The sequence below is a fragment of the Brienomyrus brachyistius genome, chromosome 14 (assembly GCF_023856365.1).
Source record: "Brienomyrus brachyistius isolate T26 chromosome 14, BBRACH_0.4, whole genome shotgun sequence".
Taxonomy (NCBI): domain Eukaryota; kingdom Metazoa; phylum Chordata; class Actinopteri; order Osteoglossiformes; family Mormyridae; genus Brienomyrus; species Brienomyrus brachyistius.
The window spans coordinates 4323801-4351784 of NC_064546.1; the positions used below are offsets into that span (position 1 = coordinate 4323801).

The 27984-nt window shown below is 46.6% G+C and overlaps 1 protein-coding gene across 1 annotated transcript; it reads right to left on the reverse strand.

Moving 5' to 3' along the window:
- Positions 1-420: 420 nt before the first annotated feature.
- rpap1 (RNA polymerase II associated protein 1) lies at positions 421-27425 on the reverse strand. Its single transcript, XM_048974757.1, has 25 exons — positions 27152-27425; positions 26794-26988; positions 26465-26613; positions 25848-25940; positions 23276-23471; positions 22977-23141; positions 22374-22550; positions 16574-16689; positions 16401-16499; positions 16217-16318; positions 15478-15645; positions 12319-12504; positions 11897-12031; positions 11098-11262; positions 10595-10752; positions 9701-9871; positions 8478-8673; positions 7984-8093; positions 6420-6615; positions 4043-4189; positions 3400-3542; positions 1966-2737; positions 1097-1273; positions 818-874; positions 421-738 (listed from the first exon to the last, which is right to left on the reverse strand). The coding sequence occupies exons 2-25, from the start codon at positions 26981-26983 to the stop codon at positions 568-570; spliced, it is 4239 nt and encodes a 1412-aa protein (XP_048830714.1). The 5' UTR covers positions 26984-26988; positions 27152-27425; the 3' UTR covers positions 421-567.
- Between the last annotated feature and the right edge of the window lie 559 nt (positions 27426-27984).

Here is a 27984-nt window from a genome sequence, read left to right on the forward strand (position 1 = left end):
GCCTAAAAAGATACGACCAATACGGTGTTGTCCATCTGCCTGAACTCTGTAACATAATAAAAATAATAATAATCATTTCTTTATTGATCCCTGTGGGGAAATTGTCTTTACGCCTCCCTCAGCTTGTTCTTTGTAGAGTAAGCTGTCTGCCAAGGGCAGCCGCCCGCAGCGGCGCCCAGGGAGCTGGGGGTTAAGGGCCTCGCTCAAGGACCCGCAGCACAGGGTGAGGCTGGGTTTGAACTGGTGACCTTCTGAATACAGGCACACAGGCTTAGCTCACTCAGCCACACGCTGTCCCACATGTGCAGGAGATGTTTTGAGGATCAATTGCCCACACAGCTGCACACCAATAAATATGCTTAGAAAGGTTAAAAAACGACAAGTAAAGATACAACAACTACAGATGTGCTGCAGCAAACGTAAATGTACAAAAAAAGTATTTATTCCTGTTGGGTAGCTTGGGTTGACACTATAAAACCATCAGGTCTGCAGAGGTCACTGATTGCTTAATGACCAAGAGTCCAACAACTCCACCCTTATGAGATGCGATGGCTTGGGACAGAGGCGTCATGGGACACCGTCACATCCTTGGCGAGCCCCCTCGCTTTGACCCTTTCCCATGTCCAGCACGCTCTCCAGCCTCCGGGCACGGGTAGGGGGCAGGCAGTCGTATATCTGGAAGCCAAGCTCATCCTGCTGAGAGGGCAGTTTGAAGAGAAGCAGATGGTTCTTCAGAGCCTGGAACAAGAAGATCGTGGTTAGTGGCAGGCAGAAGGGGTTTCGGAGGTTTCATACTGATTTTGGGGGGAGGACCCACCTCATCTGTCAGGTAATATGTCTTCCGTAGCAAACTCTGCCGTGCCGCCTCCACTTCCTGCGGGGGTGGGGGGGAGAAAACATCTGACGTCCACATTGTGGGGGCTGTGAAGTGCACGCAAGCAATTGCTGGCCCTACAGCCAGTGCAATTCTACTTCTGATTGAAAATACCAAGTAATGCATCACACATCACCAAGACAGCAGCAGCTGCCAGATAATCTATTTCAAAAGCCCTGTCAATTTAAGGCAGGCTGCTGGAGACCCAGCCTCGGACAGTACCTGTGACACCGGTTCCAGGGAGAAGATGAAGGAGTTAAGGTGGACCAGGGCCACCACGTAGAGCACGGGACACCAGGGCTGCCGCAGGGCCCCCGTCACCAGGGAACGGAAGTACAGCCGCAACAGGGGGAGGGAATCCTCCGGGGGGAAGGTGAACGCCTCCAGGGGGACCGGAAGCTGAAGATGATGATGGCAGAGAGGAGAGAATTAGAAAGGATGTCACCTGCAGAGAGCAGTCAGCATGCCAACCCATTACGGGGGAATTTGTAACATCTACACGACACATAAGTCTCTCTCTAATACACAACTTGCTTGGGGGTGACTGAGCTGATCTATGATGACTCACAAAAATGGGTCTGGACACAAACCCAACTGTGGAGACTCTGGGCTGCTGTAATACAGCTCTCAGTTCCTCACACTGTGATGCCATGATTTGAAATTTGACATTAATGTTTAAAAGTACATAGGATTCAAAAACAATTATGACTGACATTTACTTCAGAAATGTTTATTATATGTCTTTTTTCAACGTTATATTTCTCATAAACTCAGAAAAACTAAAAATACTACAGCGCTAGCTCTCTCTCCAGTCCTCATTTTTGATCTGTTCACCACCGAGACACCTGAATTCAGATATCAGCAAGAAAGCATTTGACTAGGACATGCAGATGGCGGACTAGAACTAAACGTCCACTGGATGGGGAGTGGGGACATGGGGAGGCAGGTGGAGGTGGGCTGGGGACTAGGATGAAAGAGTGACAGCAGAAGGACATCAGACGCAAGGTGAAGGAGGAGAATTACTCATATAAGCCATTAGATGAAAACAGAACACTGCATATCCGAGTCTCCGCTCCTCCCTTTCGGCTCACCTGCCGCAGCTGCACGCCTAGGGAACGCAGCAGCCCCACGTGCTCCCCAAACACCGCCAGCCGCATGGTGGCGCTAAAGCGCCGCTGCAGGGGCAGCAGGATGAAGCAGCCGAACAGCGGGTCACCGAAGGACACTGCCTCAAACTGGGAGAGTAATGCGGAGTACAGGTCATGGAAGGAGGCCAGGCCCGGCAGTGGCGCTGCCAGATCCAGTGCAGCAAACTGGCGCGGGTGGCAAAGGGTCCGCAGGAGTGCCCAGGTCAGCCGCTGTACAGGGCGCTCCAGGAAGAGATCGCTGGAGCAGAGGAAGAGGCAGGAGAGGCGAGCCAGCTTAGCCGCCGGCAGGACCGCTGCCAGACAGCTCTCCCGCCAGCTCTCCAGGAGCAGCAGCCACTGCAGGCAGTGCGTGACGGACTCCAGCGAGGCCGGCGGGAGGGACTCCACACGCACGTCTCCCCCGCCCGGCACACCCACGCGCTCGTATAGGCTGACAAGCGGCAGGAACGGCCAGTCGGCGGGCAAAGCAGGGCCTGAGGCTTCAGAAAGGAACCAGGACCAAATGTAAGGGGTCCGGCCCAGGTGCAAGTTCCGGGAGCGGAGAACCGCCGGCTCCATGTAGGCCAGGTGGGTGAGGTAGCAGCCACGCAGGGAGGGGAGATGGGCACAAGCGTCCCGCAGCAGAGGGCCCAGTGGAGGCTGGGAGGGACAGCAGCCCTCCTTAAGCTGCAGGTCAGATAAATCTGCTGCTTCAGGGCCTCCACAGCGCCCCTCCCTGGCAAGACAGGAGATAAACACAGCAGTCACAGTTTTTTTAGTGAATGAAACTGTAGCCTATTTATCCTAGAAACAGAGCTGAGAGATGTCACATCAGAAAAGGGACACGATAAACTACAAAAAGTGAATTACTGAGCACTAGGGCTTGTAAAAAGCCCACATGACAATACCACAGCAGTAGCAATATTAATTTCTACAGTTTTTCTTAGCCACTTCAACATTTTCAATGCATGGTTAATTTCACTTTAAAACTTGGTAATATTTTATAAAAAAAATACATTTTGATCAGGCTAATAATTTCAGTGGTTCCCCCATGAGGATCCCATTTAACATTTCTCTCATTTCTGCTATAATTACACACTCATGTGCCTATAACGGATGCTCCTACAAATTGCAGTTAAAATTAAAACATGGAGCTTTGGCGCCACCTTCAGATTACACAATACAATTACAAATACTGCATTTCACATTACAGGCACAGCTGACCTGGAGGGGGGGGACAAAGCTTACTTTATATGACTATCAGTTATTTACCCAAGAGTGGAGAGGACCCCACCCACCTGTGCATTTATTTCAAGTAACTACTTTACAGCTTCATTTTGCTTAACCATCCAATTATGTTATACAAATGCGGAAGTGCATAAAGCAAACCAATCTCACGGCATAAAGTCCGAGTTAAAGATGATGGAGGAAAAGAGGTCGTGGGCCATGTGTTCACTGCCAGGCAGCAGCCAGGGCAGCAGGGAGAGAGCAGCCTGGTGGTACAGGCTGGCCTGCTTGGCCACCTCTGGGCTGACGGGCATCTGGGGAACACAGGAGAGCACACACTCCATTTAGAAATCCGTAATGTGAATCTCCGACAACAGCTTCTTCTATACCTTCTTACAAAAGCTACGGCACATTTTACGATAAAAGGACCTTAAAAAGGATAAAAGGGGTGAGTAGTTCAACAGGCTAAACCTCTGTGCCCGTGATCAGAAAGTCGCTGGTTCGAGCAGAATAACCACATTTGTGAGCCTTTGAGAAAAGGTCTTAACACCCAGTTCCAGGGGTGCTGCACGCTGACTGACCCTGCACTCCGACCCCCAAGCTGCTCTCACCTGCATGTGTGTCTGTGCATCTCATGGAAAACGCAAGCGGGAAAGTGAAAAGAGAATTTAATAAAATCACTATTCTATTCTATAGATTACAGATCTGAGGCAGCCTCACTGAGAATAACCAATGATTGCCCACAGGTGCCCACAGACCCACCATGGCTGAGTGCCGTGACCGTGTGCTGCGCGGGCAGGTAATCTGGACGTACCAGCCTGTGCGCCAGCTTCAGAAGTAGGTACAGCAGGTGGTGCTCATGGCGTAGCAGCCAGGCACTGGAGGGGGTCAGGGTGGGTGTGGCCTTGCAGCATGCCCGCAGGTAGCCGGACATGAGGTCGGAGAGGAGCAAGCTGGAGAACTGGGTAGAGAACACAGGTAATAGGATGTAAACCAAGTTTCCAATGACAGAAACTCCTCTTCTCCAGTATTTGGGACAAAATCATTTTAAACAAATCAAGCATTATAGAATCCGTCACAAGATGCTCTGCATCAACAAGCATTCAGCCACAAGGGGGCAGTAGAAGTGTCTAAACAAGTTTGTAACAATGTTTTTCAAACCAGACTCTGCCCCCTTCATCAAGACGGTCCATGTTGTTGTTCCAAAAATGTGGACTTTCTGGCAGGGAGCTGGGAGAGTGTAAAACGTGCACCGGCTAGGGGTCCCTGAGGACCAGGCTGAGAAACAGCCTATTGATAGACATACAGATGGAATACTTTACCAGCATATTGGAGACAACGCACACAGAGAACACGAAAACAATGCCCAGTTCCAGTTAAATGCTAAACCTCTACATCCAGACATATTTTACAGTAATCTACTCTTCCAGTTTCAGAGGCATGTAAGCCTTTAGCATCCTTGTTGCAGGCAAAACAGGGCTTCAGAAAGACATCCAAGACAAAGGCTAAACCTCTGTTAATATCTTCTAAAACGCTTTGCTTCGGCAGAGTGAAGCCTGGAGTCATTCGCTACAGGGAAGCTTACGGGGAATCTGGCATGTAAGAGGCACAAGCGGACCACAGTGCCTGCTAACCCCTCGCTTCCTGCCTTCCTCTCTGAAAGCATATCGACCACGGTAACAAATGACAGAGTGTAGGAATTAGCCAGCGATGACTGTGCACATTACCAGACGCAGACATTATTCAGGCCTGTTCTTTCATGCTGGATCTGAATGTAAGATCAAACTCAACAGAGAGAAAATGCTTAACCCTCTGGGGTCGAGTGCATCGTCGGTGATGCAGCGTATTTTTCACATCTATTTCAGTTTATATCTCGCTGAAATTTTTATGTAGAATCATGAATAAAATGCTGACTAAATCTGTAATCTGTCTTCTCAAATCGTCCATTGTCGGAAGTATTTAAGTTTTCAAAATTAGGTTAAAAAATCGGCAAAAAAGTAAACCATGTCACCTTTCTTTGTTTTACCTGCATCGGGGGAGTGTGCTAACGTCCTCACCTTGAAGGTCGCTATTCGCATTCTAAAAAGCCGCATTTTCGCATATTCAAATCGCATTCCTATGGTAATTTAATGAACAACGCAATGGTGAAACACGATCCAGATACATCCCCATCAGCACCATAAATGGGGGGGGGGGGTGTGAATGGCTCATGCATACACATTCAGTGGAAGGAGACCAGAAATAGTGACATGAGTTAGCTTTTTATTTATTTATCCAACTGAATGTTGCAACTACACCATTTAGTCATCTGCATGTATCTGCATGACTTTGGTGATCAGATATCTGGGATCAAAACAAACTGCCACCATTGCTTACTATGTATTTTTATAATATTTCTGCAAGTGTTCCAAACTGCATTTTGCAATGTCTATACATTGATGTCAAATTACAAACTTAACATAAATCTGACATATTTACAATATACATTAAAACTATTAACCTCCAGAGGGTTAATAACAGGCTCCTTTTAACAAATTAAATGTACTCTGGTATATCTCACACAGGACCCCGTTAACAGAAAAATGCACGTATGTGTGTCAGTGGAAGCCACACACTCCCTGAAACCCCCCCACCTACTGTAATTATTACACGCCTCCCTCTGGGATCTGCTTGTAAAACAGTCAGACAGAGAGGAGCACTAATTACCGATCCCAAATCTGCCTCTGTCTGTGGGGTGGGGGCAACACAGAACACCATTCCAGCTCATTTAGAAGGAAGCTGATGTCACAGTGAAAAAGGGCAATTTCTGGCCTTCAGACAACTTGATGGGACAACCAGTGTGTAAATATACATTACAGTCCTACCGATGAAATCTCATGCATTCCCTGCAGGAATATTCAAACATAAATGCTGCATTCTTTCAAAAGGAACGACAAATATCTCTGTTCTCTAACTTCCCTGCCATGCACCTTCTACAGTATCCTTCTCGATATGTGAAGGAAAAAAAAACACAAAACAGAAAGGTCCCTGTTGTGCACATGTTCTGGCAAAAGAACATCCTGTTTCAGAACAGCACACAAGTACCAGATGACATGATACGCAGAAGTAACTGAAGCAGGTACTTCAGTGACAGGGCCTGGAATATGCACTGTGATAAAACAGGCCTTTAACGGGTATTTGTAAGGCTTCACCTTGTGGACGATCCCCTTGTGTATTCTGGTGACAGCTTCCAGCAGATAACAAAGGGCGGTGAGGAAGGGAAGCGGAGAGCTGGAACTGGCCAGGCTGAGAGCAGGCCTTCTCCCAGAAGACCTGAACCCGGGCAGGCTGGCCACTGCCTCTGTGCTCGGGCAACAGGACAGTGGGTTACACAGAGCTGAGCAGGACCTGCAGGGACAAAATGCACATCTGTCATTACAGAGCTCCTCAAAGAATACACCAGTACTGCTGAAGAGATCACTGATAGAGAGGATGCCTGGCGAGGAAGGGGGAGATTAGTGACACCGAGAGAAGCGTCGGCGGGGAAGGGGGAGATCAGTGCCGGCGAGGAAGGGGGAGATCAGCGACACAGAGAGGAGTACCAGGAAGGGGGAGACCAGCGACACAGAGAGGAGTACCAGGAAGGGGGACATCAGCGACACAGAGAGGAGTACCAGGAAGGGGGAGACCAGCGACACAGAGAGGAGTACCAGGAAGGGGGAGACCAGCGACACAGAGAGGAGTACCAGGAAGGGGGAGACCAGCGACACAGAGAGGAGTACCAGGAAGGGGGAGACCAGCGACACAGAGAGGAGTACCAGGAAGGGGGAGACCAGCGACACAGAGAGGAGTACCAGGAAGGGGGACATCAGCGACACAGAGAGGAGTACCAGGAAGGGGGAGACCAGCGACACAGAGAGGAGTACCAGGAAGGGGGAGACCAGCGACACAGAGAGGAGTACCAGGAAGGGGGACATCAGCGACACAGAGAGGAGTACCAGGAAGGGGGAGACCAGCGACACAGAGAGGAGTACCAGGAAGGGGGACATCAGCGACACAGAGAGGAGTACCAGCAAGGGGGACATCAGCGACACAGAGAGGAGTACCAGGAAGGGGGAGACCAGCGACACAGAGAGGAGTACCAGGAAGGGGGACATCAGCGACACAGAGAGGAGTACCAGGAAGGGGGACATCAGCGACACAGAGAGGAGTACCAGGAAGGGGGAGACCAGCGACACAGAGAGGAGTACCAGGAAGGGGGACATCAGCGACACAGAGAGGAGTACCAGGAAGGGGGAGACCAGCGACACAGAGAGGAGTACCAGGAAGGGGGACATCAGCGACACAGAGAGGAGTACCAGCAAGGGGGACATCAGCGACACAGAGAGGAGTACCAGGAAGGGGGAGACCAGCGACATAGAGGAGCACTGGCAAGGAGGCGGAGATCAGTGACACAGAAAGGAGCGCTGGCTAGGGGGGAGAACGGTGACACACAAGGGAGCGCTGGATGGGGGGGGGGGGGGGGAAATCAGTGATACATTTTTAAACATTGTTTTGTTTTAAATGAAATATGATTTCAGTTACGTTAATGTGTTTTAATGTTAGCTGCCAAAGAGGTATACGATAGAAATGTATATGTAGCTGAACTAAACTGCCAATGAAGCTCATCAGAATGACCTGAAATGTTTCAAGGTATTAGTGTGTCAAACTCCATGTAATTAAGGGTATATGCTGAAAGTGCTGGAACAGCGTGAGGAAAACCGGAAGCAGACTGACCGGAGCCTATCGATCAAGCTGCACACGGCCTGATGGGAGAGCAGCGGGAGCAGGACATCCGAGGTGAGAGCCTCCAGCTCCTGCAGACACTCCACGGGCCGGAAGGAGTTCTGCGGGGACAGAGGGGGGGCCATCAGACTCTGGGGCAAGTTCTCATGAAAGTACGTCACACAACCTCCGCTAAAACAAACAAGGAACCAATCTAACTTCAATAAATAATACTCCTTCAGGATGAATAAAAACAGATTTTTTTTCCATCTACCAACTGCTTATCCTGGTCAGGGTCAGCAGAACTAAATTTTATATTATAAACAAATTATATGTGAACCCGAGTTTGGTAATTCACAACCAAATTGGTTGTCTGGCCTTCCTCTGTGTTTGGTGCATGTTTCACCATGCAGATTGTAACATCTCTGTACTTACATTACAGATGCAGACCAATAACAGAATCAAGCCATGAGTACTTCGCTGGTACACTGACACTCCCAACTGACCTGTAGGTGAAGCTGGGAGTAGTAGGCCCCCTGGTACAGGAGAAGAGACGGCAACAAGCTCACTGAGCTCTCCCTCCGACTGGGGTCTCCCAATGTCTTTATGCAGCCTTTCAATGAGGCCAAGAGGGGGCGCTGCAGGCCAGTCACATGACTCCATTCCACAACGGGAGGGGGAGGGCACTCGGACTCTTCTGGGCTACAGTGGAGAGACAGGGTGACCAGAAAGGGATACGATTATCCTGCACTGCAGACAGATCAGAAGTACGTGGACACCATGCAGTGGCAGCAGGCCCAAGGCATGGAAACCAGGTGCAGAGGATGCTTGGAGGGCGTTTACTGTGCTCTGCCAAAAAGCGATGACTGATATAAGCCACTTCTCAGTGGATTCTTCGCTTGGACCCACTGATTAAACTAGGCAGAGACTCACATAAAAAAGCCACCAGCTGTGGGTTTCAATGATTAATTCTTCCGATAGTTGAAGGTCAAACAATAAGCACATAACTGCTATACACATATTACTGGGGGCACAGTGACTGACTTATACAGTCGACCCTTCTGCATCGCGACTTTTCCCCATCGCGATTTCAATTTACAGACACTATTATGATGGGCAAGAGCAAGGCGAAAATGCATTTTACTACAGTACACCTAACAACAACCTCATAACCAAGCCAATTCTACCTTAAACAAGCTTAGAACACTTACATTAGCCTACGGTTGGGTAAAATCATTAACACAAAGCCTATTTTATAATAAAGTGTTGAATATCTCAAGTAATTTATAGAATATGGTGCTGAAAATAAAAAATAAAATAAATAAATAAATAAATAAATAAATACATATGGAATCGGAATATCCACTATAAAATTGAAATATTGTAATTCAGACCATCGTAACCCAGGGAGCGTCTGTATTGGGTTTTTGCTAAAGCCACAGACACAAACAGTTTAGTCACTCGTAAATGCTGAATTATACATACTGTGCTGGTCTGGAGGACGCACGCCAAGCATGTTTACAGCAGCCTTTCACATGATATCTCACATTTCTCATATCTTTTTGTGCCGTTTCAGGGCCCTAAACTAACACTTCACTTTGCTTACATGCTCATCTCACTCATCAAGGGGACCAAAAAAAATGTGGTTTTTCCCACCATGGGGAAGGATCCACTGTATATTGTGTTCACATGATCACAGGACAGCCCTAGGCAGCAGAGACAGCCCCACCTGGCCAGGGCAGCCTGCAGGTCCTGATGGCAGCCGGCTGTGTGGGTCACGTGGGTCAGCAGTGTTACCAGGGCCTGTGCCCGCTGCAGCTCCAGGGGCCAGAGGGGGTTCGTCGGGGGCCACGCTCTGGGGACTGACTGCAGGGCCTTCACCAGGATGGGATAGAGGTCTCTGACAGGAACAGAACACATGATCACATGGCTGTGAGCTGCCAGTGTGCGACAGGGACTGAACACATGATCACATGGCTGTGAGCTGCCAGTGTGTGACAGGGACTGAACACATGATTACATGGCTGCGAGCTGCCTGTGTGTGAGAGGGACTGAACACATAATTACGTGGCTGCGAGTTGCCAGTGTGTGACAGGGACTGAACACATGATTACATGGCGGCGAGCTGCCAGTGTGTGACAGGGACAGAACACATGATTACATGGCTGCGAGCTGCCAGTGTGTGACAGGGACAGAACACATGATTACATGGCTGCGAGCTGCCAGAGTGTGACAGGGACAGAACACATGATTACATGGCTGCGAGCTGCCAGTGTGTGACTTGGGAGCAGCTCTAAAGTAGGTCGTAAATTCTAAATTCAGGAAACTGTGGGCAGAGCCAAAGCTCAATCCCCACCTTTACTCCCTAAGAGTCTAAATGTACTTCAACCAAGCTGTTCTAGCTTGCCAAGGTTACAGCTCATTGTAACAATGCCATGCATTCTCCATAGCTTAATGTACCTGTGAAATTCATTTCTTTTAAGATTACCCCTACTACTAATTTGTTCCGTTTCATTTAAGCCCCTGAAATGAGGTTACTGTGCACCATGAAGATGGATAAGAAACGATTGTCCATAATTCAGTCATCTATAAGTGCACTAAGACCCCAGCACGCCCAGGTCACCTGTACAGGTCACAGGCCTGTCCATAGCCAGCGGCCACGGCCCACAGCCTCAGTGCCTCCGTGCCAATCCGCAGGGCTTCTTCCGGTGCCAGCGGCAGCTCACAGGGCTCCATGGACAAAAAACGGGACAGGCGCTCCCGTCCACCCAGGTTGTTCAGCTGAAGTGGGCCAAACAATGGTCGTAATCGATGTTAGTATGCCAGGAGAGGGGGCGGAGTCACCTGAACGACCTCACTTAACCCTCAGAGGACATTAACGAGACAGCATTTTGGTGGCGTAGGATGTCGGACTAATTTAAAGTTCATTAACGTGCTTTAACTTCATTAGACAGCAGAGAAATTAGGCATTAATTAACACCGGCATCAGCTAAAGGCCTTTTCAATATCTAAACCACAACAGCTCAGGTCACTGTGGAAAACACACTGCGGAATAATTACACCCCGATTGCAGGGAACCATTTTGCAATTAAGGTGCTACTTGAGTAGCTGCACTCAGACACTCACCAGCCGGGCACAGGCATGCCTCCCGGCGCCTGCCAGCACGCGCAGGAGCTTCATGGCCGCCGGGACAGGCAGTCCATGCAGGCAGGTGGGGGGGTCACGTGGGGTCCAGGAGCAGGGCAGGAAGTGTGACATCACCGTCTCCATCAGGCGAGGACAGTCCAGCACCTGCACATACACCAGCAGGGATGGCAGACTGTGAGCATCCCTAAATTTAAACATTAAAACTCACAGGCATATCACAAATCACAGGAGGCTTTAACTTAATTACCGGCTGTATTTTTAGCCTAGTTTTCTACCCAGGTTCAATTTTTACAAGACTCTACACCTACAAGGACACCTCAAAAACAAAAAAGAAAGATTGCATCCCACCCCCACATCCTCTGACACAGTTAATGGTGACCACCCTCAGTTAACATTTTGTTTTCGCTTATTATTACAGTTGCTGGTACTACTATTATTACCGTTATTAATATTATTACTCTTATTTTTACTCAGTTATAAATTGTTAGTTATAAATAATATGCATTTTATCTGCATTCCTTAAATGTTCTATACTGATGCGTTATGAATTGCAAAAGCAGTTCAATGTGGGGGAGGGTTTTTTTTGCCTGTACTGTACAGCAGTTTGAAATAAAAACAAAACATCTATATCTTTCATTAGTGCCAACCAGGCTGTGAACATTAAAGCACCCAGGGTCACTCAGCAATAAGGACCCCAGTACAGCATCCTTTCGTTATATAATCGCAAGAGGGGAAGGTATCTGATTGGTACATATACCCGATGGTGCAGAGAGTATACCTGGGTGGCGGAGGCAGGGGAGTGGCGGGCAATTCGGATGAGGATCTCCAGGACATCGAGGACCGTGCGGGGGGGCGGCCACACCACCTCCAGGATGTACCGAAGCCTGGGCAACAGCTTCATCTTCAGCAGGCCCTGTGAGCGAGACGGCCCCATCACAACACTCAGCACACGGGCACTCGTGTCACAGATTAATAATATCTATATTTAATGAGACTTTAGACATGAAAGAGCAGGAGTGAGGGGACTGTGGGAGAGCGGGGGCGGATGGGGAGCAGGGCCGGCGGAGAGCGGGGGCGGATGGGGAGCAGGGCCGGCGGAGAGCGGGGGCGGATGGGGAGCAGGGCCGGCGGAGAACAGAGGGGCAGGAGGCAGGGGCGACAGAGACCGGGGGGGGGGGCAAAACAAACAAGTCCGGCTACCTTCACGACGTCGGCCTGTGCCACATCGTGGTCGGGCTTCTTCTCCTCCTTCTCTTTAGCCGTCTCCTTTGGGGTGTCCTCCAAGTCCACGTCTCCCTCATCTTCCTCTTCCTCTTCCTGGGCAAAGGGCAGCAGCGGAAACGCAGACATTCCGAGGTACCATGAGAACGTGCTGTCAAGAGACTCCTAAGCAAGACAAGAAGAGGGGGGGGAAATAGCTAGCACCCGAACCATACCTGCACCCGAACCATACCTGCACCCGAACCATACCTGCACCCGAACCATACCTGCACCCGAACCATACCTGCACCCGAACCATACCTGCACCCGAACCATACCTGCACCCGAACCATACCTGCACCCGAACCATACCTGCACCCGAACCATACCTGCACCCGAACCATACCTGCACCCGAACCATACCTGCACCCGTCAAAGGCATGTGGCAACACAGCCTACAGAAAAATACACTAAATACATCATCTTATACCATGAAAACACATTTGGAATAATCTGTAATGCTTACATTACTCATCCATCTTCCAACTGCTTACCCATACAAGGAGTGGGGAGGGGCTTAAGGCACAAGGTGGGGGGCACCCTGGGAATTCAATCATGCTGCACCTAACCTATTGTCATTGGAGGAATCCAAACCTACATTGTAATTCAAGGGCACTGATTTCGGTATGGACAGTAGGGACATCACCAAAACTGCAGGAGATCCGTGTGTGTTTATGAGGTGGGGGGGTTCAGGGCTGATTTGGTCCCTACCAATGCTAAAACCAAACCTATGCCCTTGTGTATAATATACAGTATGTACTATAGTTCTGCCTATTCGAGCCAACAGTAATGTCCTATATCTGAGCCATTTATATCAGCTCCATGTTGCTCCATCTCCTGCAAAACTTTCTGTTCTGAAGGCTTCATCCATCTTCAGTCAGCTGGTGGTGAACTGCTCTCGCTGAGCTCCTCAGAGCCAACATCAGCCATGACACACGCAGGTAAAATCTGCTTAACGCAGCACCCTCCGCTGTCAGAGATAACAGGCAGCAGGGCGAGGAACCACTGGGAAGCTCGTCTCCTACAGACAGAGCACTCAGAAAAATGAGGATGAAAAACGGGATGGTGGAGACGACCATCGATCCGGCAGAGCAATGAGACTCACAAACTAAATGTAGACGTGTCAAACTCCGGGCCAAATCGAGACAAGGTGCAGACCAACTCCGTGCATACAGATGCCAAACTGAGCATGAAGACATAGGATAGCAGCAGGATATGGAACAGTTGTGTAGGAAAGGATCGTCATCCTGGTACAATCACTATGGACACTGATTACTGGTCTTGCACAAAAAAACCACCCAAGTTAATGAAGGCCAGCTAGCCCTAATTGGACCAATTACTCTAATAAGGATAAGTAGGACCAATCAAGGTTTGGAAATTATGGAAACTCATTTATGGATTTGGCTCTGTTTATAATATTGGGCCTTTTCAATTACAAATGCTAGACTTAAACTGTATTCTAATTAATTGAGGCAAAAAAACATTAAATGATATTTCATGGCGCATGAGCTCAGGAAGTATGAATGAGAGCAGGAAAGGTAAGCAGACAAGGCGTGTGGGTGGGGGGAGGTTAGGGGGAGATAGAGAGGGGAAAACAGCATGGTCTCATACCACAGCCCACACCCCAGAAGGCTAAAGCTCAGCCAATTAATCACCAGCATCAGCCTAACACCCAATCACAGGCCATAATTCCCATGGTTCCCCCAGAGCAATGGAGCTGCATGCACTGATGAAACGCAACGTCCATGCGAAAACCACTCATGACCGAAAAAGCACCAGGATTTCACACAGCTGCGTTTGACCTCAGCTTGATCTAAAAAGCATGAAAAACACACCCTAGTTATATTTAACATCTTATCACTAAGCAGCAATGACTGGGGACTGCAGGGCTTGCATGTAACCTTCAAAATGATTAATATAATGATAATCAAATGCACGTCTCTCACAGCATCAATGTGGCAAAGATTCTCTGAATTAATAACAGGGGTCACATCATTAGATTTAAAACTGCATCAATCCATCCATTTTTTTCATACAGGCATTATCATCTTGGAATATGTGAACGTCATGAGGGAGCCGCGTTTGCATCTTGAGCTGCATCTGGTCCTGGAAAGCAGCCTCGTATTTCTTGGCTGTTATGGCCGTGCAGAACAATCATGGGAAACAATGACTCCCGTGAGATGGTACCGCACCAAAAGGCATTGTGGGAGAAGGGCTTCCTGTGACCTTCTCCAAAAGTAAAGGTATCCAGATGTAGGATAAAGGGGGAGAGATCTATCAGACCACACTACGCATCAGACTGCCAGACTCCGTTTCATCCCTTAAGGTCGCAGACGGTGTGCTTCTTGCACCAGGTCACGTACAGTGACCCAGAGACTCTTTGGAACTCTGTTAGTTGCCTCACTCTGCTTTGAAAACTCATAAATTTACACATGATTGTAAAATAATAATTGTGATTCAGTTACTTCAAAATTATTCCCTCTGTACACAGACCCTGAAGAAGTCAGGCCTCAGTGGCACTGACCAAGCGCACTGCCCATCGTACCGATTCTGTGAAGCAGCCCACAGTGACTCTCGCCCCCAAGACAGTGACCCTCATCACTGAAACAGCTGTGGTTAACCACAGGGTAAGGGTCCTAACCCTAACCCTAACCAGCGAAGGACTGGGTTACACAATTGAAAACACATATTAAAAATGCATGATTAATTTCCTAACCCCCATTATTAGCAAACGATAGTAATTACATGTCAATTCAATTACAAAACAAGAACAGCTAATGTTAAAGGGTATGTTTTTTTTGGTCTGCTGCTATTTAGGCTGAATGGCTGCCATGGTAACTACCTACAATATAATTGCTGGATGAGAGATTTTGCAGGATATGTTGGCTGACCTCAAGAATTTACTCCAACACAAGCTGAGCTGTCAGAATGAGCTGACTCACCAGGTGGGTAGATCACACTCAGTGCACGCCTGCTGGGTTTTTAAGACGCTCCTACTCAAATCTCTTGCGACCCATTCAACTGAGGCTCATACTCACCAGCAGGCTTAACAGGATGCCCTCCCCTGCCGTGGAAAACCTGCCAGAAAGCGGCTCTCACCTCGTCTTCGGGGGACACCAGCAGGCTCCGGAGGGCGTGAACTGCCGCTGCCATGACTCCCTCCACACTGTCGTCCAGGGCAAACCTCAGCAGGAAGACCAGGCCCGCATCCAACAATGTGGACAGCACACTGCCCCTTACGGAGCAGGCAAAGTCACCAGCACGAGCCTGCGATAGAGGTACACCAACAGCTGGCAGCTTATCATCTATGCTAATTAACCAAATACCACTGCAAAATTGCCAAACAGGTACTGCTTAACGATACTCCTTACATCAAGGCTGCCTGCTCATGTCTCTGCATGCAAATGGCTGCTGTACTTCTGCAAGGTAGCCAACCTAAAACTCTAATTTAAAAGAAAGCACAAGCCTAAAAAAATAAGAGGTAATGAGGCAGTAAAGAAGCTATTTGTTTATGGTTCTCTATATTTTGGAGATCCTATCCCAGATTACAGAGCGGTGGCAGAAGACACTCTGGATGGGGTACCAGTCTGCCAGACAAGCAGACTAACTTATCCAAGCACATTAACTTATCCATCTCCAGCAGAGAACCAGCAGCAGCAAATAACTGCTATTTTGATTATACAAACGGAATGTGAAGGATTGTCTTTCGTGACTAATTCATCCCACTGGTTTATACAAGGGGCTGGTGAATTTATGGTGAAGTTGAGTGGGTCCATGACAGAGCAGCAGAGCCTAGCACTGTGATGTGATTGGTGAATGAGAAGGGGGGGGGGGTTACCTTGGCAATGATGTGGGCAAGAGTGGTGAGCGCCAGGCTGCGCTGCTGGATCACCTGACTGCGACAGAGGAGGAAGAGCTCCTGCAGAGAGTAGCCGGCCAGCTGGCGAGAGAGAGGAGCGTGAGCTGGACGGTACACCGACGGCCAACGCCCATGCAAATTCCATGCCTGCTTCTCAACTGACCTCTGGCTCGTCTCCATGGTGATGCAGGCCGAGGTGCGTAGGCAGATCCTCCGTCGGAGGGATCAGGGTCCCGTCGAAACTGAAGCGCGCCTGCATGGCCTGTGTGCACAGGGAGTCTCTGGTCACACTGTGGATCCCCGCCAGGCCTTGCTACCCCAGCCAGCTAACCTCACCTTCCTGGTGCCCCGCTTCCTGGGCGCCGGCTGGTCCCTCATCCACTCCAGCTTCTCTGGCTCCAGTTTGTTCATGTGCAGCCACTCCTTCTTAGGCTGGATGGGCAGGTCTTGCTCTAGAGGGGGACAAGCGGAGGCGTTAGGCATCAGATATGTCTGCTCGTGATGTCCTTACAAATCTACAACATACACGCCCACTAGTATCACACTTTTGCAGCAAAGTCAAAGCAAAGACAGTAACTCTTTTTCATTATTCATCCTCATGGGGTACTTGTCTTTTCAGCTATCCAAACTTGCTCTTCATAGCATTGAAGCCCGAGACCAGCCCATACTCAAGACCTTGTGACCGAGCCGGGTCCAGCTCGGCCCAAACAGTACTAGAAACCCAAACCTGTAACTGCGGAAATTTCAGTCATACGCGTATATGGAGAATGATTTTCACAGACATTTTAAAACTGCGTAGCTTACGTGCACTGGGAAAATGCTGGAACTGATGCGAAAGACTGATATTTCTTAAATAACAAAAAGCCAATCAAAAAAACTGACCCGAAACTTTATCAGGGGCCGTCAGGCTCGGGTCAAGTCAGGTCACAGACCTCTGCTCCATAGGACACACAGATGCATATACAGGTGACAACAAGTTTGGGGGACACTGCACAGGGTCAGTCAGCGACCCCGGAACAACTGGGAGTAAAAGCCTTGCTTAAGTGCCCACAGGTGGTATCGCTCTGCTGGCCAATGACCTTTTAATCACGGGCACTTAGTCCTAACCTGCAGAGACACACATCTTTGGCTATACTGAAAACTATAAAGAAAACTGACCCCCTTTGGTACAGAACTGTATAAAATAAAGCCCCATCTCAATATCAACACTATCCAATGTCCAATTTTAGCATCTATTTGGTATGACAGTACCAGTAGAGAAACAAATATATTAGAGAGAAGCATTAGCTCACAGACTACTAAAAAACATCAGTTTAGAATGTTTTCAAACCACATCAATGGGATTCAAGTCCCTTGCAGGGACTTACACAGTAGGGGAAAATTATGATGATGATTAACCTACCTGCATGCCTTTGGACAGCAGGTGGAAACTTGAGAACTACCAGAAAATCCCACGCAACACGGCAAAAACGCGCAAACCCCACGCAACACAGCACAAACACGCAAACCCCACGCAACACGCCGCAAACCCCACGCAACACGCCGCAAACCCCAAGTCCCACGCGGCGCAAAAGCGCAAGTCCCACGCAATATGACGCAAACCCCATCCAACATGACGCAAAAGCGCAAACCCCATCCAACACGCCGCAAACCCCATCCAACACGCCACAAACCCCATCCAACACGCCGCAGACCTCATCCAACACGGCACAAACCCTATCCAACACGGCACAAACCCCATCCAACACGGTGCAAAAGCGCAAATCCCACGCAACATGACGCAAACCCCATCCAACACGACGCAAACCCCATCCAACACGACGCAAAAGCGCAAATCTCACGCGACACGGCGCAAAAGCGCAAACCCCACGCGACACGGCGCAAAAGCGCAAACCCCACGCGACACGGCGCAAAAGCGCAAACCCCACGCGACACGGCGCAAAAGCGCAAACCCCACGCGACACGGCGCAAAAGCGCAAACCCCACGCGACACGGCGCAAAAGCGCAAACCCCACGCGACACGGCGCAAAAGCGCAAACCCCACGCGACACGGCGCAAAAGCGCAAACCCCACGCGACACGGCGCAAAAGCGCAAACCCCACGCGACACGGTGCAAAAGCGCAAACCCCACGCGACACCGCGCAAAAGCGCAAACCCCACGCGACACGCCGCAAAAGCGCAAACCCCACGCAACACTGCGCAAACATGCAAACCCCACGCAACATGGTGCAGACCCCACACAATACAGGGCAAAAGCGCGATATTGTTTCTAAAGGTGTCAAAAATAGAAACTTAAAAATATATTACGAAAGCAACATTGCCCACTAATAAAACACCTGGGTTACTCAATTATCCTTCCCCAAGGGCCAAATTCCATCATCATCAACACTAAGCCAAGGCACACTAGCCTAAAATATGCCACCTGCGGGGTGGGGGCAGGGGGAAGTTTGCCAAGCGGGCGGGGGGCTGATGAAGATAAAATTTGCTACTATACATACTTATATACTTCTTACATACATATATACTTAACATTAAGGCTATTCAAATTCACAGATCCATCACACACATACAATAATCCTCTAAAGTAACATAATCCATTTCATATGGTCACTTTTTACTTGTGCTGGTTCAGAAAAAGGGGGGGGGGGGATGTGCTAATAAACAATCTACCCCTCACATAAGTACTTTTCATTAGACTTAGCAGTCTGCGCTAAAAAAAAACTAATTAGAAGGGATGAATAAAAGATCGAGAAGTTAATTATAAAACTGCAGATGAGCTCACACTCCAACTGCATTGACCAACATGCGCAATTCCTGCGCAAGCACATTTTCCTGAAAACAAAGAGGAACGACATCGTGTACAATGAAACAAACAGCATAAAACAAGGCCATAAAAAGCCCAGGGCAGTCGTCCTCTCACACTCTGGGAACACCATCCCCCTGGATCAATAAAACCTGTATCTACTGGAATCTACACTACGCATCTGGATTCATTGTGCAGCTATACGGCCCCCACAGGCAGCATGACCAAGAGTGCATCACACTGACAAACCTCTCCTGTTCTCTGCTTTCCATGTAACTCAGCTCAATGGGCCTTAACAATTAGCAAATTAAAATATTCCTTGCAGTGTCAGTCAAGTGTGCAATCATCTAAATACAGATTACCAGCAAACAAATGTATTAAACATGGACCGTACACAAATAATTTAGGCTAATCCGGAATTCTACTTTTGAACGTTATTACTTTTTCTTTTTCTCATGCTTGAAGTGGCAGAAGGGAAATCCAACCAATCACAAACGGCCTGGAGAGCCATTGGTACAAAATGTACCCCCCAGGCCGCATGTTCCTGCTGACTGCAGGATCTAGCGAGGATTGGCTGTGCTAATCACGCTAACTGAAATCAATAGCGGGCAGTCAATGCGGACCGTGACGGAGGCGAGCAGCCTCAGGATCACCATCATGATGTCGGACCTCATCCTCCACAGCAGGGGACTTCGCAGTAATTACCCAGCATGCCAAGGGGTGGGGAAAAGCAGGACAGAAATAGGCCATACATAAACAAATGAATGACCTCCAGGCCAATGTCTCCAGTTCAACTGGGAAGCAGCTTATTGGGATAACAAATGGGCCAATCACAGGCAGGGCTGTACAGCTGTACTCACCACAATTCATTATTTTAATAACACCCAAGTAGCACTAGCTGGGGGAGGTAGAGGCAAATGCCTCATTAGTGCAGTAGGAGGGGCATCAGTCGCATCATCTGAAGGTCATGAAGGGCAGGTTTGCTTTCTTATGCTCCGTCCTGCATTCAGTCCGGCCTCTTATAATGACAATAAAGTCGATCTGAGCCGACGTGCTATGGGACTGTCATGACAGAACTGGAAATAGGCTTCAGAAAGTCCCATTAGCTGATTCAACAGATTCGTTCAAAAACCTTTTTGGAACAGCTCTAGGTATGTAGATTCCAATTATAGAAATAAGATCTATGGAAATAAGAATCCTTGCCTTCCATGGGATATGACATGTTTGCTTTGGGAAAACCTTTTTTTCCCCCAGATAATGATGCCATACTAGAACATGCGTCCCCGAAACATGGCTCTCGGGTACATTTTTCCCCATTACCCTCCCTCAGACAGAGGTGTAAGGTTACGAAAGTTTCCTCTTGGGATATGATGTTGCTAAAAGCTCTGAATGCAGAGCACCTTACAACCTAAAACGCAGATGTGCTTCATAGCCCAGTACAGGCTGCCGTTCTCCCCGCTTTGCTCTCCAAGCCCCGCTATTCGGCAGCTGCTGAACCCTGGGCAAGGGCAGGATGATGTGCAATTCATTTTAGGAGTCACATCGTTTTCTCATTAATAAATGGGGCTATTTCCCCCAGAGTGGAGGCTGGGCACAGTGGGTGCAGCAGTAATTCCAAACAGCAAACAGATGGATGGAAAACAATCCAGTTACAGCAGAACAGAATTTACCATCACTGAAAGTTGCATACCAAGAATAAGCGTCTTCCTTTAATTTTTCTTAAAATGATTTATCCTAGAAGATCTGGACTGCATTTTCAGCAACGTGACCAGGCACATTTCAGCTCTTCACTAAATTCAGCAAGAGTGGCATGAAATCTGCACTCGCATCCGTAAATCCGAGAAAGCGGGAAATACGCTGACAAGGACTCAGCTGGTGGCAGAAGAGTTCCATTTCAAAACCTTTCCGCTCAAACTTCAAAGATCACTTTAAACATTAACGAGATAAGCCATTCAGAATAAATTATTCCTAAACATAAAAACCTCAAAACTTGTCTCTACTCCCAGCTCTGAAGCTAATCCTATTAGTGCCTATACTGGAGTTACAGGCTGTGCCTCTAAGAACAGGGAGCGTTGGCCTTCGATCCGTCTACATCAAAAGACCTTTTCCCCTTTGGCTGTTCTTCCAGATAAGGGGCACAGTAGTTGTGATGCCCCTTTAGACATCCTTTTGAAAACATGTCCCTTATCAACTCTCTTTACAACTCCTCCATTTATTACACGCTTCACCGAGCTCCAGAACAAAAGATTACACGATGAGCTCATTAAAATTTTATTTGTATTCTGTATCTTGTAACTTTAATTGCTTCATGTTAAGTATGCATGCTCTTTTTGCACTGATTTTGTAACTTGTATTTCTTTTTATCTCAACTGAAATGAGGGAGATACTTTGCTATAAATAAAACAAAAAAATAATCAAAGCCTTGCTATTTTTCTGCAGCAGGATCTCGTACCGTATTCAAGCAAAATCTGTAAGTTTTCAGATTTTTCTTATTCCATCTTTTAAGTAGTGATTACTTGAATTTTCTGAAATTCAACAGAATTCTTAAATACGACTGCACCCTGCAGTAAATACGACAACAAACAATATGGCTGTGTATTGCAAAGCAAGGGCTTACTCATTAACACAAAGGCCTGAAACCTGAAACTCTGCATTACAAAATACAATGACACAGCCACTGTGTGTACAAAGGACAAAAGTGTTACAAACTGCAAAACTGACACTGATAGAATAAAAATCATAGCTGTTCATTTAGATGTTACTCCAATACAAGCCTAACAGAAAATGATAGTATAGAAATCAGCTGTATTGATTTTTGATGTAAACATTGAGCTATGAAGAGATATGAAGTATTCTCTGCCACTAACTGAATGAGAATAGAAGAGGCACTTCATTCATTCATTATAGTCTGGTTAGCTAAAACCATATTGCTTTATACCTGCACCATCTTCCCGCATCTCAGAAGTATATATCCATTACATATGGTCAGATCAACTCCAACAATCTCCTCTTCACTGTAGCTCTCCAAGACATCACAACAAAACACTGTACTGAAGTCACATTGCCATGCCCCCCAAGTCCTTTCCTTGCAAGAAAAGTTGTCCAGAACATCCATTAAAGCACAAGTGGATTCATCACTCTGTCGTTTAAAAGGCCTGGGGAAAAGCTATTCACTGCACAGAGCTGACAGCACATTTTCCAAAACCCAAAAATAATGTCACGTGTATTTATCAGAAATAAACAGAAAACTGCTCCTAATTAGCAACTGTGATGTTTATGCTGTTCGTGCCAACTACCCTGTCAAACTGTGCTAGGAAAAACCCTCCTGCTTACCTGTAATGGGAGGGAGAGGCACAGAATCAGTCCCAAAATGCTCCATGTCCTCCTCCAGAGGGTCTAGGGTCTTGGAAGCAGTCTGCTCACCAGGCTGCTCCCTCTGGGAAGGGGCTGATGTCACCTTGGAGGGCCCCTGGCTTTTATGAGACCTGACGAAGTCTACCAGTCTGGGATCTGAGAGGCAGAGACATGCGTTCTTCCAAGTCACTTGATGCAAAGATAGTGAAAAGGGGGCATTCATTGGGCGCCTATAGGAATGAATTACTTTCCCTCCGTTTCTCCTGGTGACAGTTACAGAGGCAGCATGCCGAGCATCTTCTGGGGGATCCCTAGACCTTCCCAGGCCAGCTGGGAAATATAATCCCTTCAGCTTATCCCAGGTTTGCCCCAGTGCCTCTAGGAGCCCAGATGAAAACCTTATGAGACGCCCAAAGCACCTCAGCTGACCCTCACAATCTGAAAGAAAACCTCTGTTTCATGGTGCCTCCAGATCTCCGAATTCTTCACACTGACACAGACAGTAAGTACAGCAACACAAAGGAATAACATTTTTGGCCACAACCTTGTTCTTTGGAAAGTACCAGCCCCTGAAGTTCTTACCTAGCTGAACCAACAGCGTTTTCTGCATCTCCAGGACCTCACTCTGAGGCAGGCTTTGAAGCTTAGCCTGATTCTCCTCATGGATCTTCTGAGCTTCAGAAGAGCCATCTTGCTGACTTAGACCCTGCCCAGAGACCAGCCTAGACATCTCCTTTCCATCATGTACTACACCCATAAATATAAAAAAAGGACACAGATTGCACTCTATTATTTAGCCACAGTGAACAATTCCAGAAATTACTGCATTTCTGTCATACAGTTCTTAGATACTCAGATACTAGATGTTCTTAGATACTCACCCTCAGATCCTAAATGGGGCGATTCCGTCTCCATGGAAACCCCAGGTAGATAATCTGACCCCTGAGCACCAAGGCTTGGACAATGAGCCTCTGAGTCGTCACATGAAGTGAGGGACTTTTCTTTTGCTTTCTGAGCTGCAATCTTTTGAGCAAAAATGCTCTTTTTGCCACGTGCACCTGGACCCAGACCTTTTCTCTACAGAAAAAATACATCCAAAAAAAAACATGCATGGTTATGCTCATGAAAGATAGATCATAAAAGCACAATGATCCCAGGTTTCCAATAAGAAATTAATGTGTCCAAAATTATGAATGGTAATCTGGCCAAATGACCCTGAACTGTACTGGTCTCATTTTAATAGCAATTATGGTCTCAAACAGCCAAAAAAATATGTATGGCTCATGCCATTTTAATTCAACAAGTGATTTTGCATCCTGATTTTTGATTTTGATTAAAACTGGCATGTGAATTGCATATACTTCCCAAGGCTCAGATAAACATTTATATGTTTGTGTGTACACACACACACACGGACACACACACATGGACACATGCACGCACATGGAGAAATTTGTTACAATTCATTGAAACAATGCTTAATTTCTCCTGAAAAGTGATTCAATTAAAAGCAACTATCTAATGTATACCTGCAAGTCTTTAGTATGTGATAGAGTAAACTTATTCAATTGAAAAGAAAAGATTTGGTGTTTACTTTACAAAGATATGGTAAAACAGTATGGACAGATTTATTGGTAGCACTAAAGAGACTACTTATCTTTGCATTATAGTCATGTTTCAAGCTAAGTGTTTAATCTTAATTAGTATCACAGGTGCCTTCAAGCTTTTCATCAGTCATTCAGCCTCTTTAAAGGGAAAGAACAGGCTACTGTGTGGTTTGGTGTCATTGTGTCACCACAATAAACATGGACCAGAGACTACAAAGGAGAGAGCTGTCTGAGGAGCTCAGAAAGAAGGTTATAGATAACCATGTTATAGGTAAATGCTGTTAGACCATCTCCAAGCAGCTTCATGTTCCTGTGACCACAGTTGCCAATATTATTAAAAAGTATAAGGTTCATGGGACTGAAGCCAACCTCTCAGGATTTGGACGCAAGTGGAAATGCACCCCCAGGTTAATATGAAGGACAGTGTGGATGGTAGAAAAAGAGCCAAGGAAACCATCCAAAACCATTCAAGCTGAGCTCCAAGGTCAAAGTACGTCACTTTCTGATTGCACCATCCATCCCATTTTGAATAATAATGGGCTAGATGGAAGAACCCAGGAGGTCTCTACTGATGACAGAAAAACATAAAAAAGCCAGAGCAGAATTCACCAAAACGCTAAACAAGCCCCAAAGTATCTGGGAGAATGTCCTTCGGAATGATGAGACAAAACTGGAGCTTTTTGGCCAGTCACATCAGCTGAATGATTACAGAAGGAAAAATGAAGCTTTAAAATAAAAGAACACCATACCTACTGTGAAACATGGTGGTGGTGGTGGGGGGGGGTCCCTTTGGGGAACCTTGAATCTGTGCAGGGCACAATGAAGTCTCAAAACTACCAAGGCATCCTGGAGCAAAACATACTGCCCCGTGTCAGAAAGCTCAGCCTCAGTTACAGGTCATGGGTCCTCCAAGATGATAATGACCCAAAGCATACAAATAAAAGCACTCAGTTCATATCCGCAAAACACTGGGCTATTCTTAAATGGCCCTCCATGAGCCCAGATTTTAACGCTATTGAACATCTTTGGAAAGACCTGAAAATTGCAGTATGGAGACGCCACCCTTCAAACCTGAGACAGCTTGAGCAGTTTGCTCAGGAAGAGTGGACCAGACTACCACACAGAGATCACTTGTTGGCAGTGGTTGCTGCCACACAATATATAATTATGGTGACGATCTATTTTGTCCGTGCCATTTTCATTTGTTTAATTAAATGAAATATTCAACTGAATCAATAATTAAAGGATGTCATTAAACTTTTGTCAGTTTCAAATTAATTCAGAGATTTTTTTTTTTTTTTTTTGTGGAATGGTACTAACAAATTCACGTCTGTATATATATATTTACCTTATGAGCTGTAATTATCGTACTATTCCTGCTACATGGTTCAGCATAAGCTTGATGGAAAGCTCAAAAAGAGTACTTTTCCAAAGCATGGTCAAATCAACTTTACGTTTTGGTTTTTCAAGGTTCAATTAAACACAGGAGACAATAAAAAATGCTGACTTATTGTGGGAATAAAAAAACTCTGCCTGCTTTCAAACAGCAAAAACAAAGTTTCGTTATTGAAGGAGAAAGTACAAGGCTCTGAACTTAATGAAATATTTCCCTACACTAATCTCATTCTCTTTTAATCAATTTATTTAATAAAAATTGGCTAAAGTTTTCCTGAAGTGTACCTACACTGTTGCCTAACGTGTTTTGGTGGCTTTTTCAAAGAATTTCTCCTTCGTCTTGCAAGATGAAGTCGAGGCGTACCACTGGTCAGGTTTACATGCCTATATATATGACCGTACATGTGATATGACCAAGATACACAGTGAATTCTCAAAATGCAGATTTCACCTTGTCCTCCACCTCTGACCGATGAAAGACTCTGGGGAACGCTGCACTGGTGAAAGGTGGTATGGAGACCGGAACAGTGCTGGTGTCCCGTTCCTATGCATAAATACATGCTACATGAGGAACAGGGACAGCCTGAATGCACATACCTCTGCTCTAGCAGCAAAATCAACAGGCACCATACAATTCAATATAATGCATGAGTAGACTGTCCCAACAAACATAGCCCACTGAAAATTTAGCAACTAATATCAACATGATCTCAATGGAATAAAAGCTACCTAATTATTCAGTCAAAAAAGTGCATCCTTATCACAATATTGTATCATATAAAGCCTCATCACGACTTTGCAGAAGTTGGAGATGAACACCATAGGCGGAGTTTGATATTTGCACTGGGGCAGGACGCATCTTGCTTACGTTAAATGTTGACACATGTGTCTGGTACACACACAATATATTATTTTGTCTACCAATAGCATAAGAACAAACTTCTTATGCAAGGAATGCGAAGTGTATGCAAGGAATGCTGGTCTTGCCAATTAATTTCAATTTCGACTCAGGCAACAGGACACTGCCACGTGCTGCCGAACCCCCCAGGAGGAAGTAGTTGCACTTACTACGATCTTTGAAAGAACAGCGGTGACATGAGTGTCACACCTATCAAGCTCCGCTTCTGGATCCGCATCTTCAAAACGCACCCGATTCGCCTTGAAGCGCGACTTCTTGGATGGTGTCGGGGTCAGAGAAGGAATCTCATCTGGCAGATCTATGGAAATAAATGATGAAACTATTATTATGTGCCATTTTAAATATGGAAAGATTTTTCTAGGGACTGGTGCTAAAACTCCTCGCAAACAATCTTGATTTCAGAAAGGCCAGATTTATAATATCAGAACCTGCCCAGAGACCAGTCACTTCTATCACATTATGTACTACAACGTAATACCTGCTATTGTGACCACATCCCTGATTCCGTCCGTATCAGGGCTCTCTCCGTCTCCTACTCCCGGATCCCCTCTCCGCTTATCGGGCCGACGTACCACCGTTACTGCAGGCGGAACCCCGGACGCTAGGAACTGCTCCTGGTCGCGCAGGAGATCTGCCTCCGAGTCCCCAGACTTGGGACGCCTCAACATGCCGCCTGTGAAGCGTTTTGTAAGCCGTTTGACATTTAAAAACACAACAGAAGCACGTGCGTGTTACTAACAAGTACTATTATACTTAGTAATGTGCTTCATATCCGCAAATCAGGAACGTAACATAATTCGTGGACTTTTGAGTCAATAGCATATAGCTTCGCCTACCTGGTTTCCAATTTAATATACTGAATCTTCTTCACTTGACAACTGCCTTGTGATATTACCAAAATATTTCGAAAAAATTCGCCGAACTAGCTGGAAGTGGATAATACGTCTTCAACGTTTGAGTAACTAAACATAACAAATACCGGACTCGGACGCAACTGACTTCTGTAAGTTGGTTATTCCAAGTTCGTCTTTTAGCAACAAGCTCACAAACACACACGCGATTATTTTGTTCCGCCACGCAGTAAAACTACTTCCGTTGAATTGCGTCACATCCGCCCCGCACTGTCAGTGTACACGTTCGTTTGTGCGGCGTTTAGTGCCGATGGGTCTTTGGTTTTTACATTTTTTTAATGATAGAAAATATTAAAATGTAACAAATTAAGTTAGAAAAGCAAAATAGTAATTTAAAAACTTTTAAACCAGTAAAAAACTATAATTTTCAATGGAGGTTAAATGTATAATTTGCTGTCTGATGATTTCTATGTAAGCACTGTCAGAGTCACTTTTCCTTTGAGTTCAAAGATATCTTGGTCGAAACAAATTAATCATAAAATTTCATTTAATAAATAAACACTCCTCGTGTTGAATCAGATGACTGGTCTATTACTAATATTTAGTAAATATTGTTACTCAAAATAATTCAGTTCTTCTGTTAGTAGGTAGCTCATATGCGTTTTCATAACCAATTCAACATTTAAAGCTTTTAATCGATTAACGGTAAACACTCAGCTTTCAGTGTATATATCTTTTTATAGAAAGTACTTCTTTACACAGCATGAAATTATAGAGTATGGAATAGTCTTCCTTTTAGTGTAGTGCAAGCTAAAACC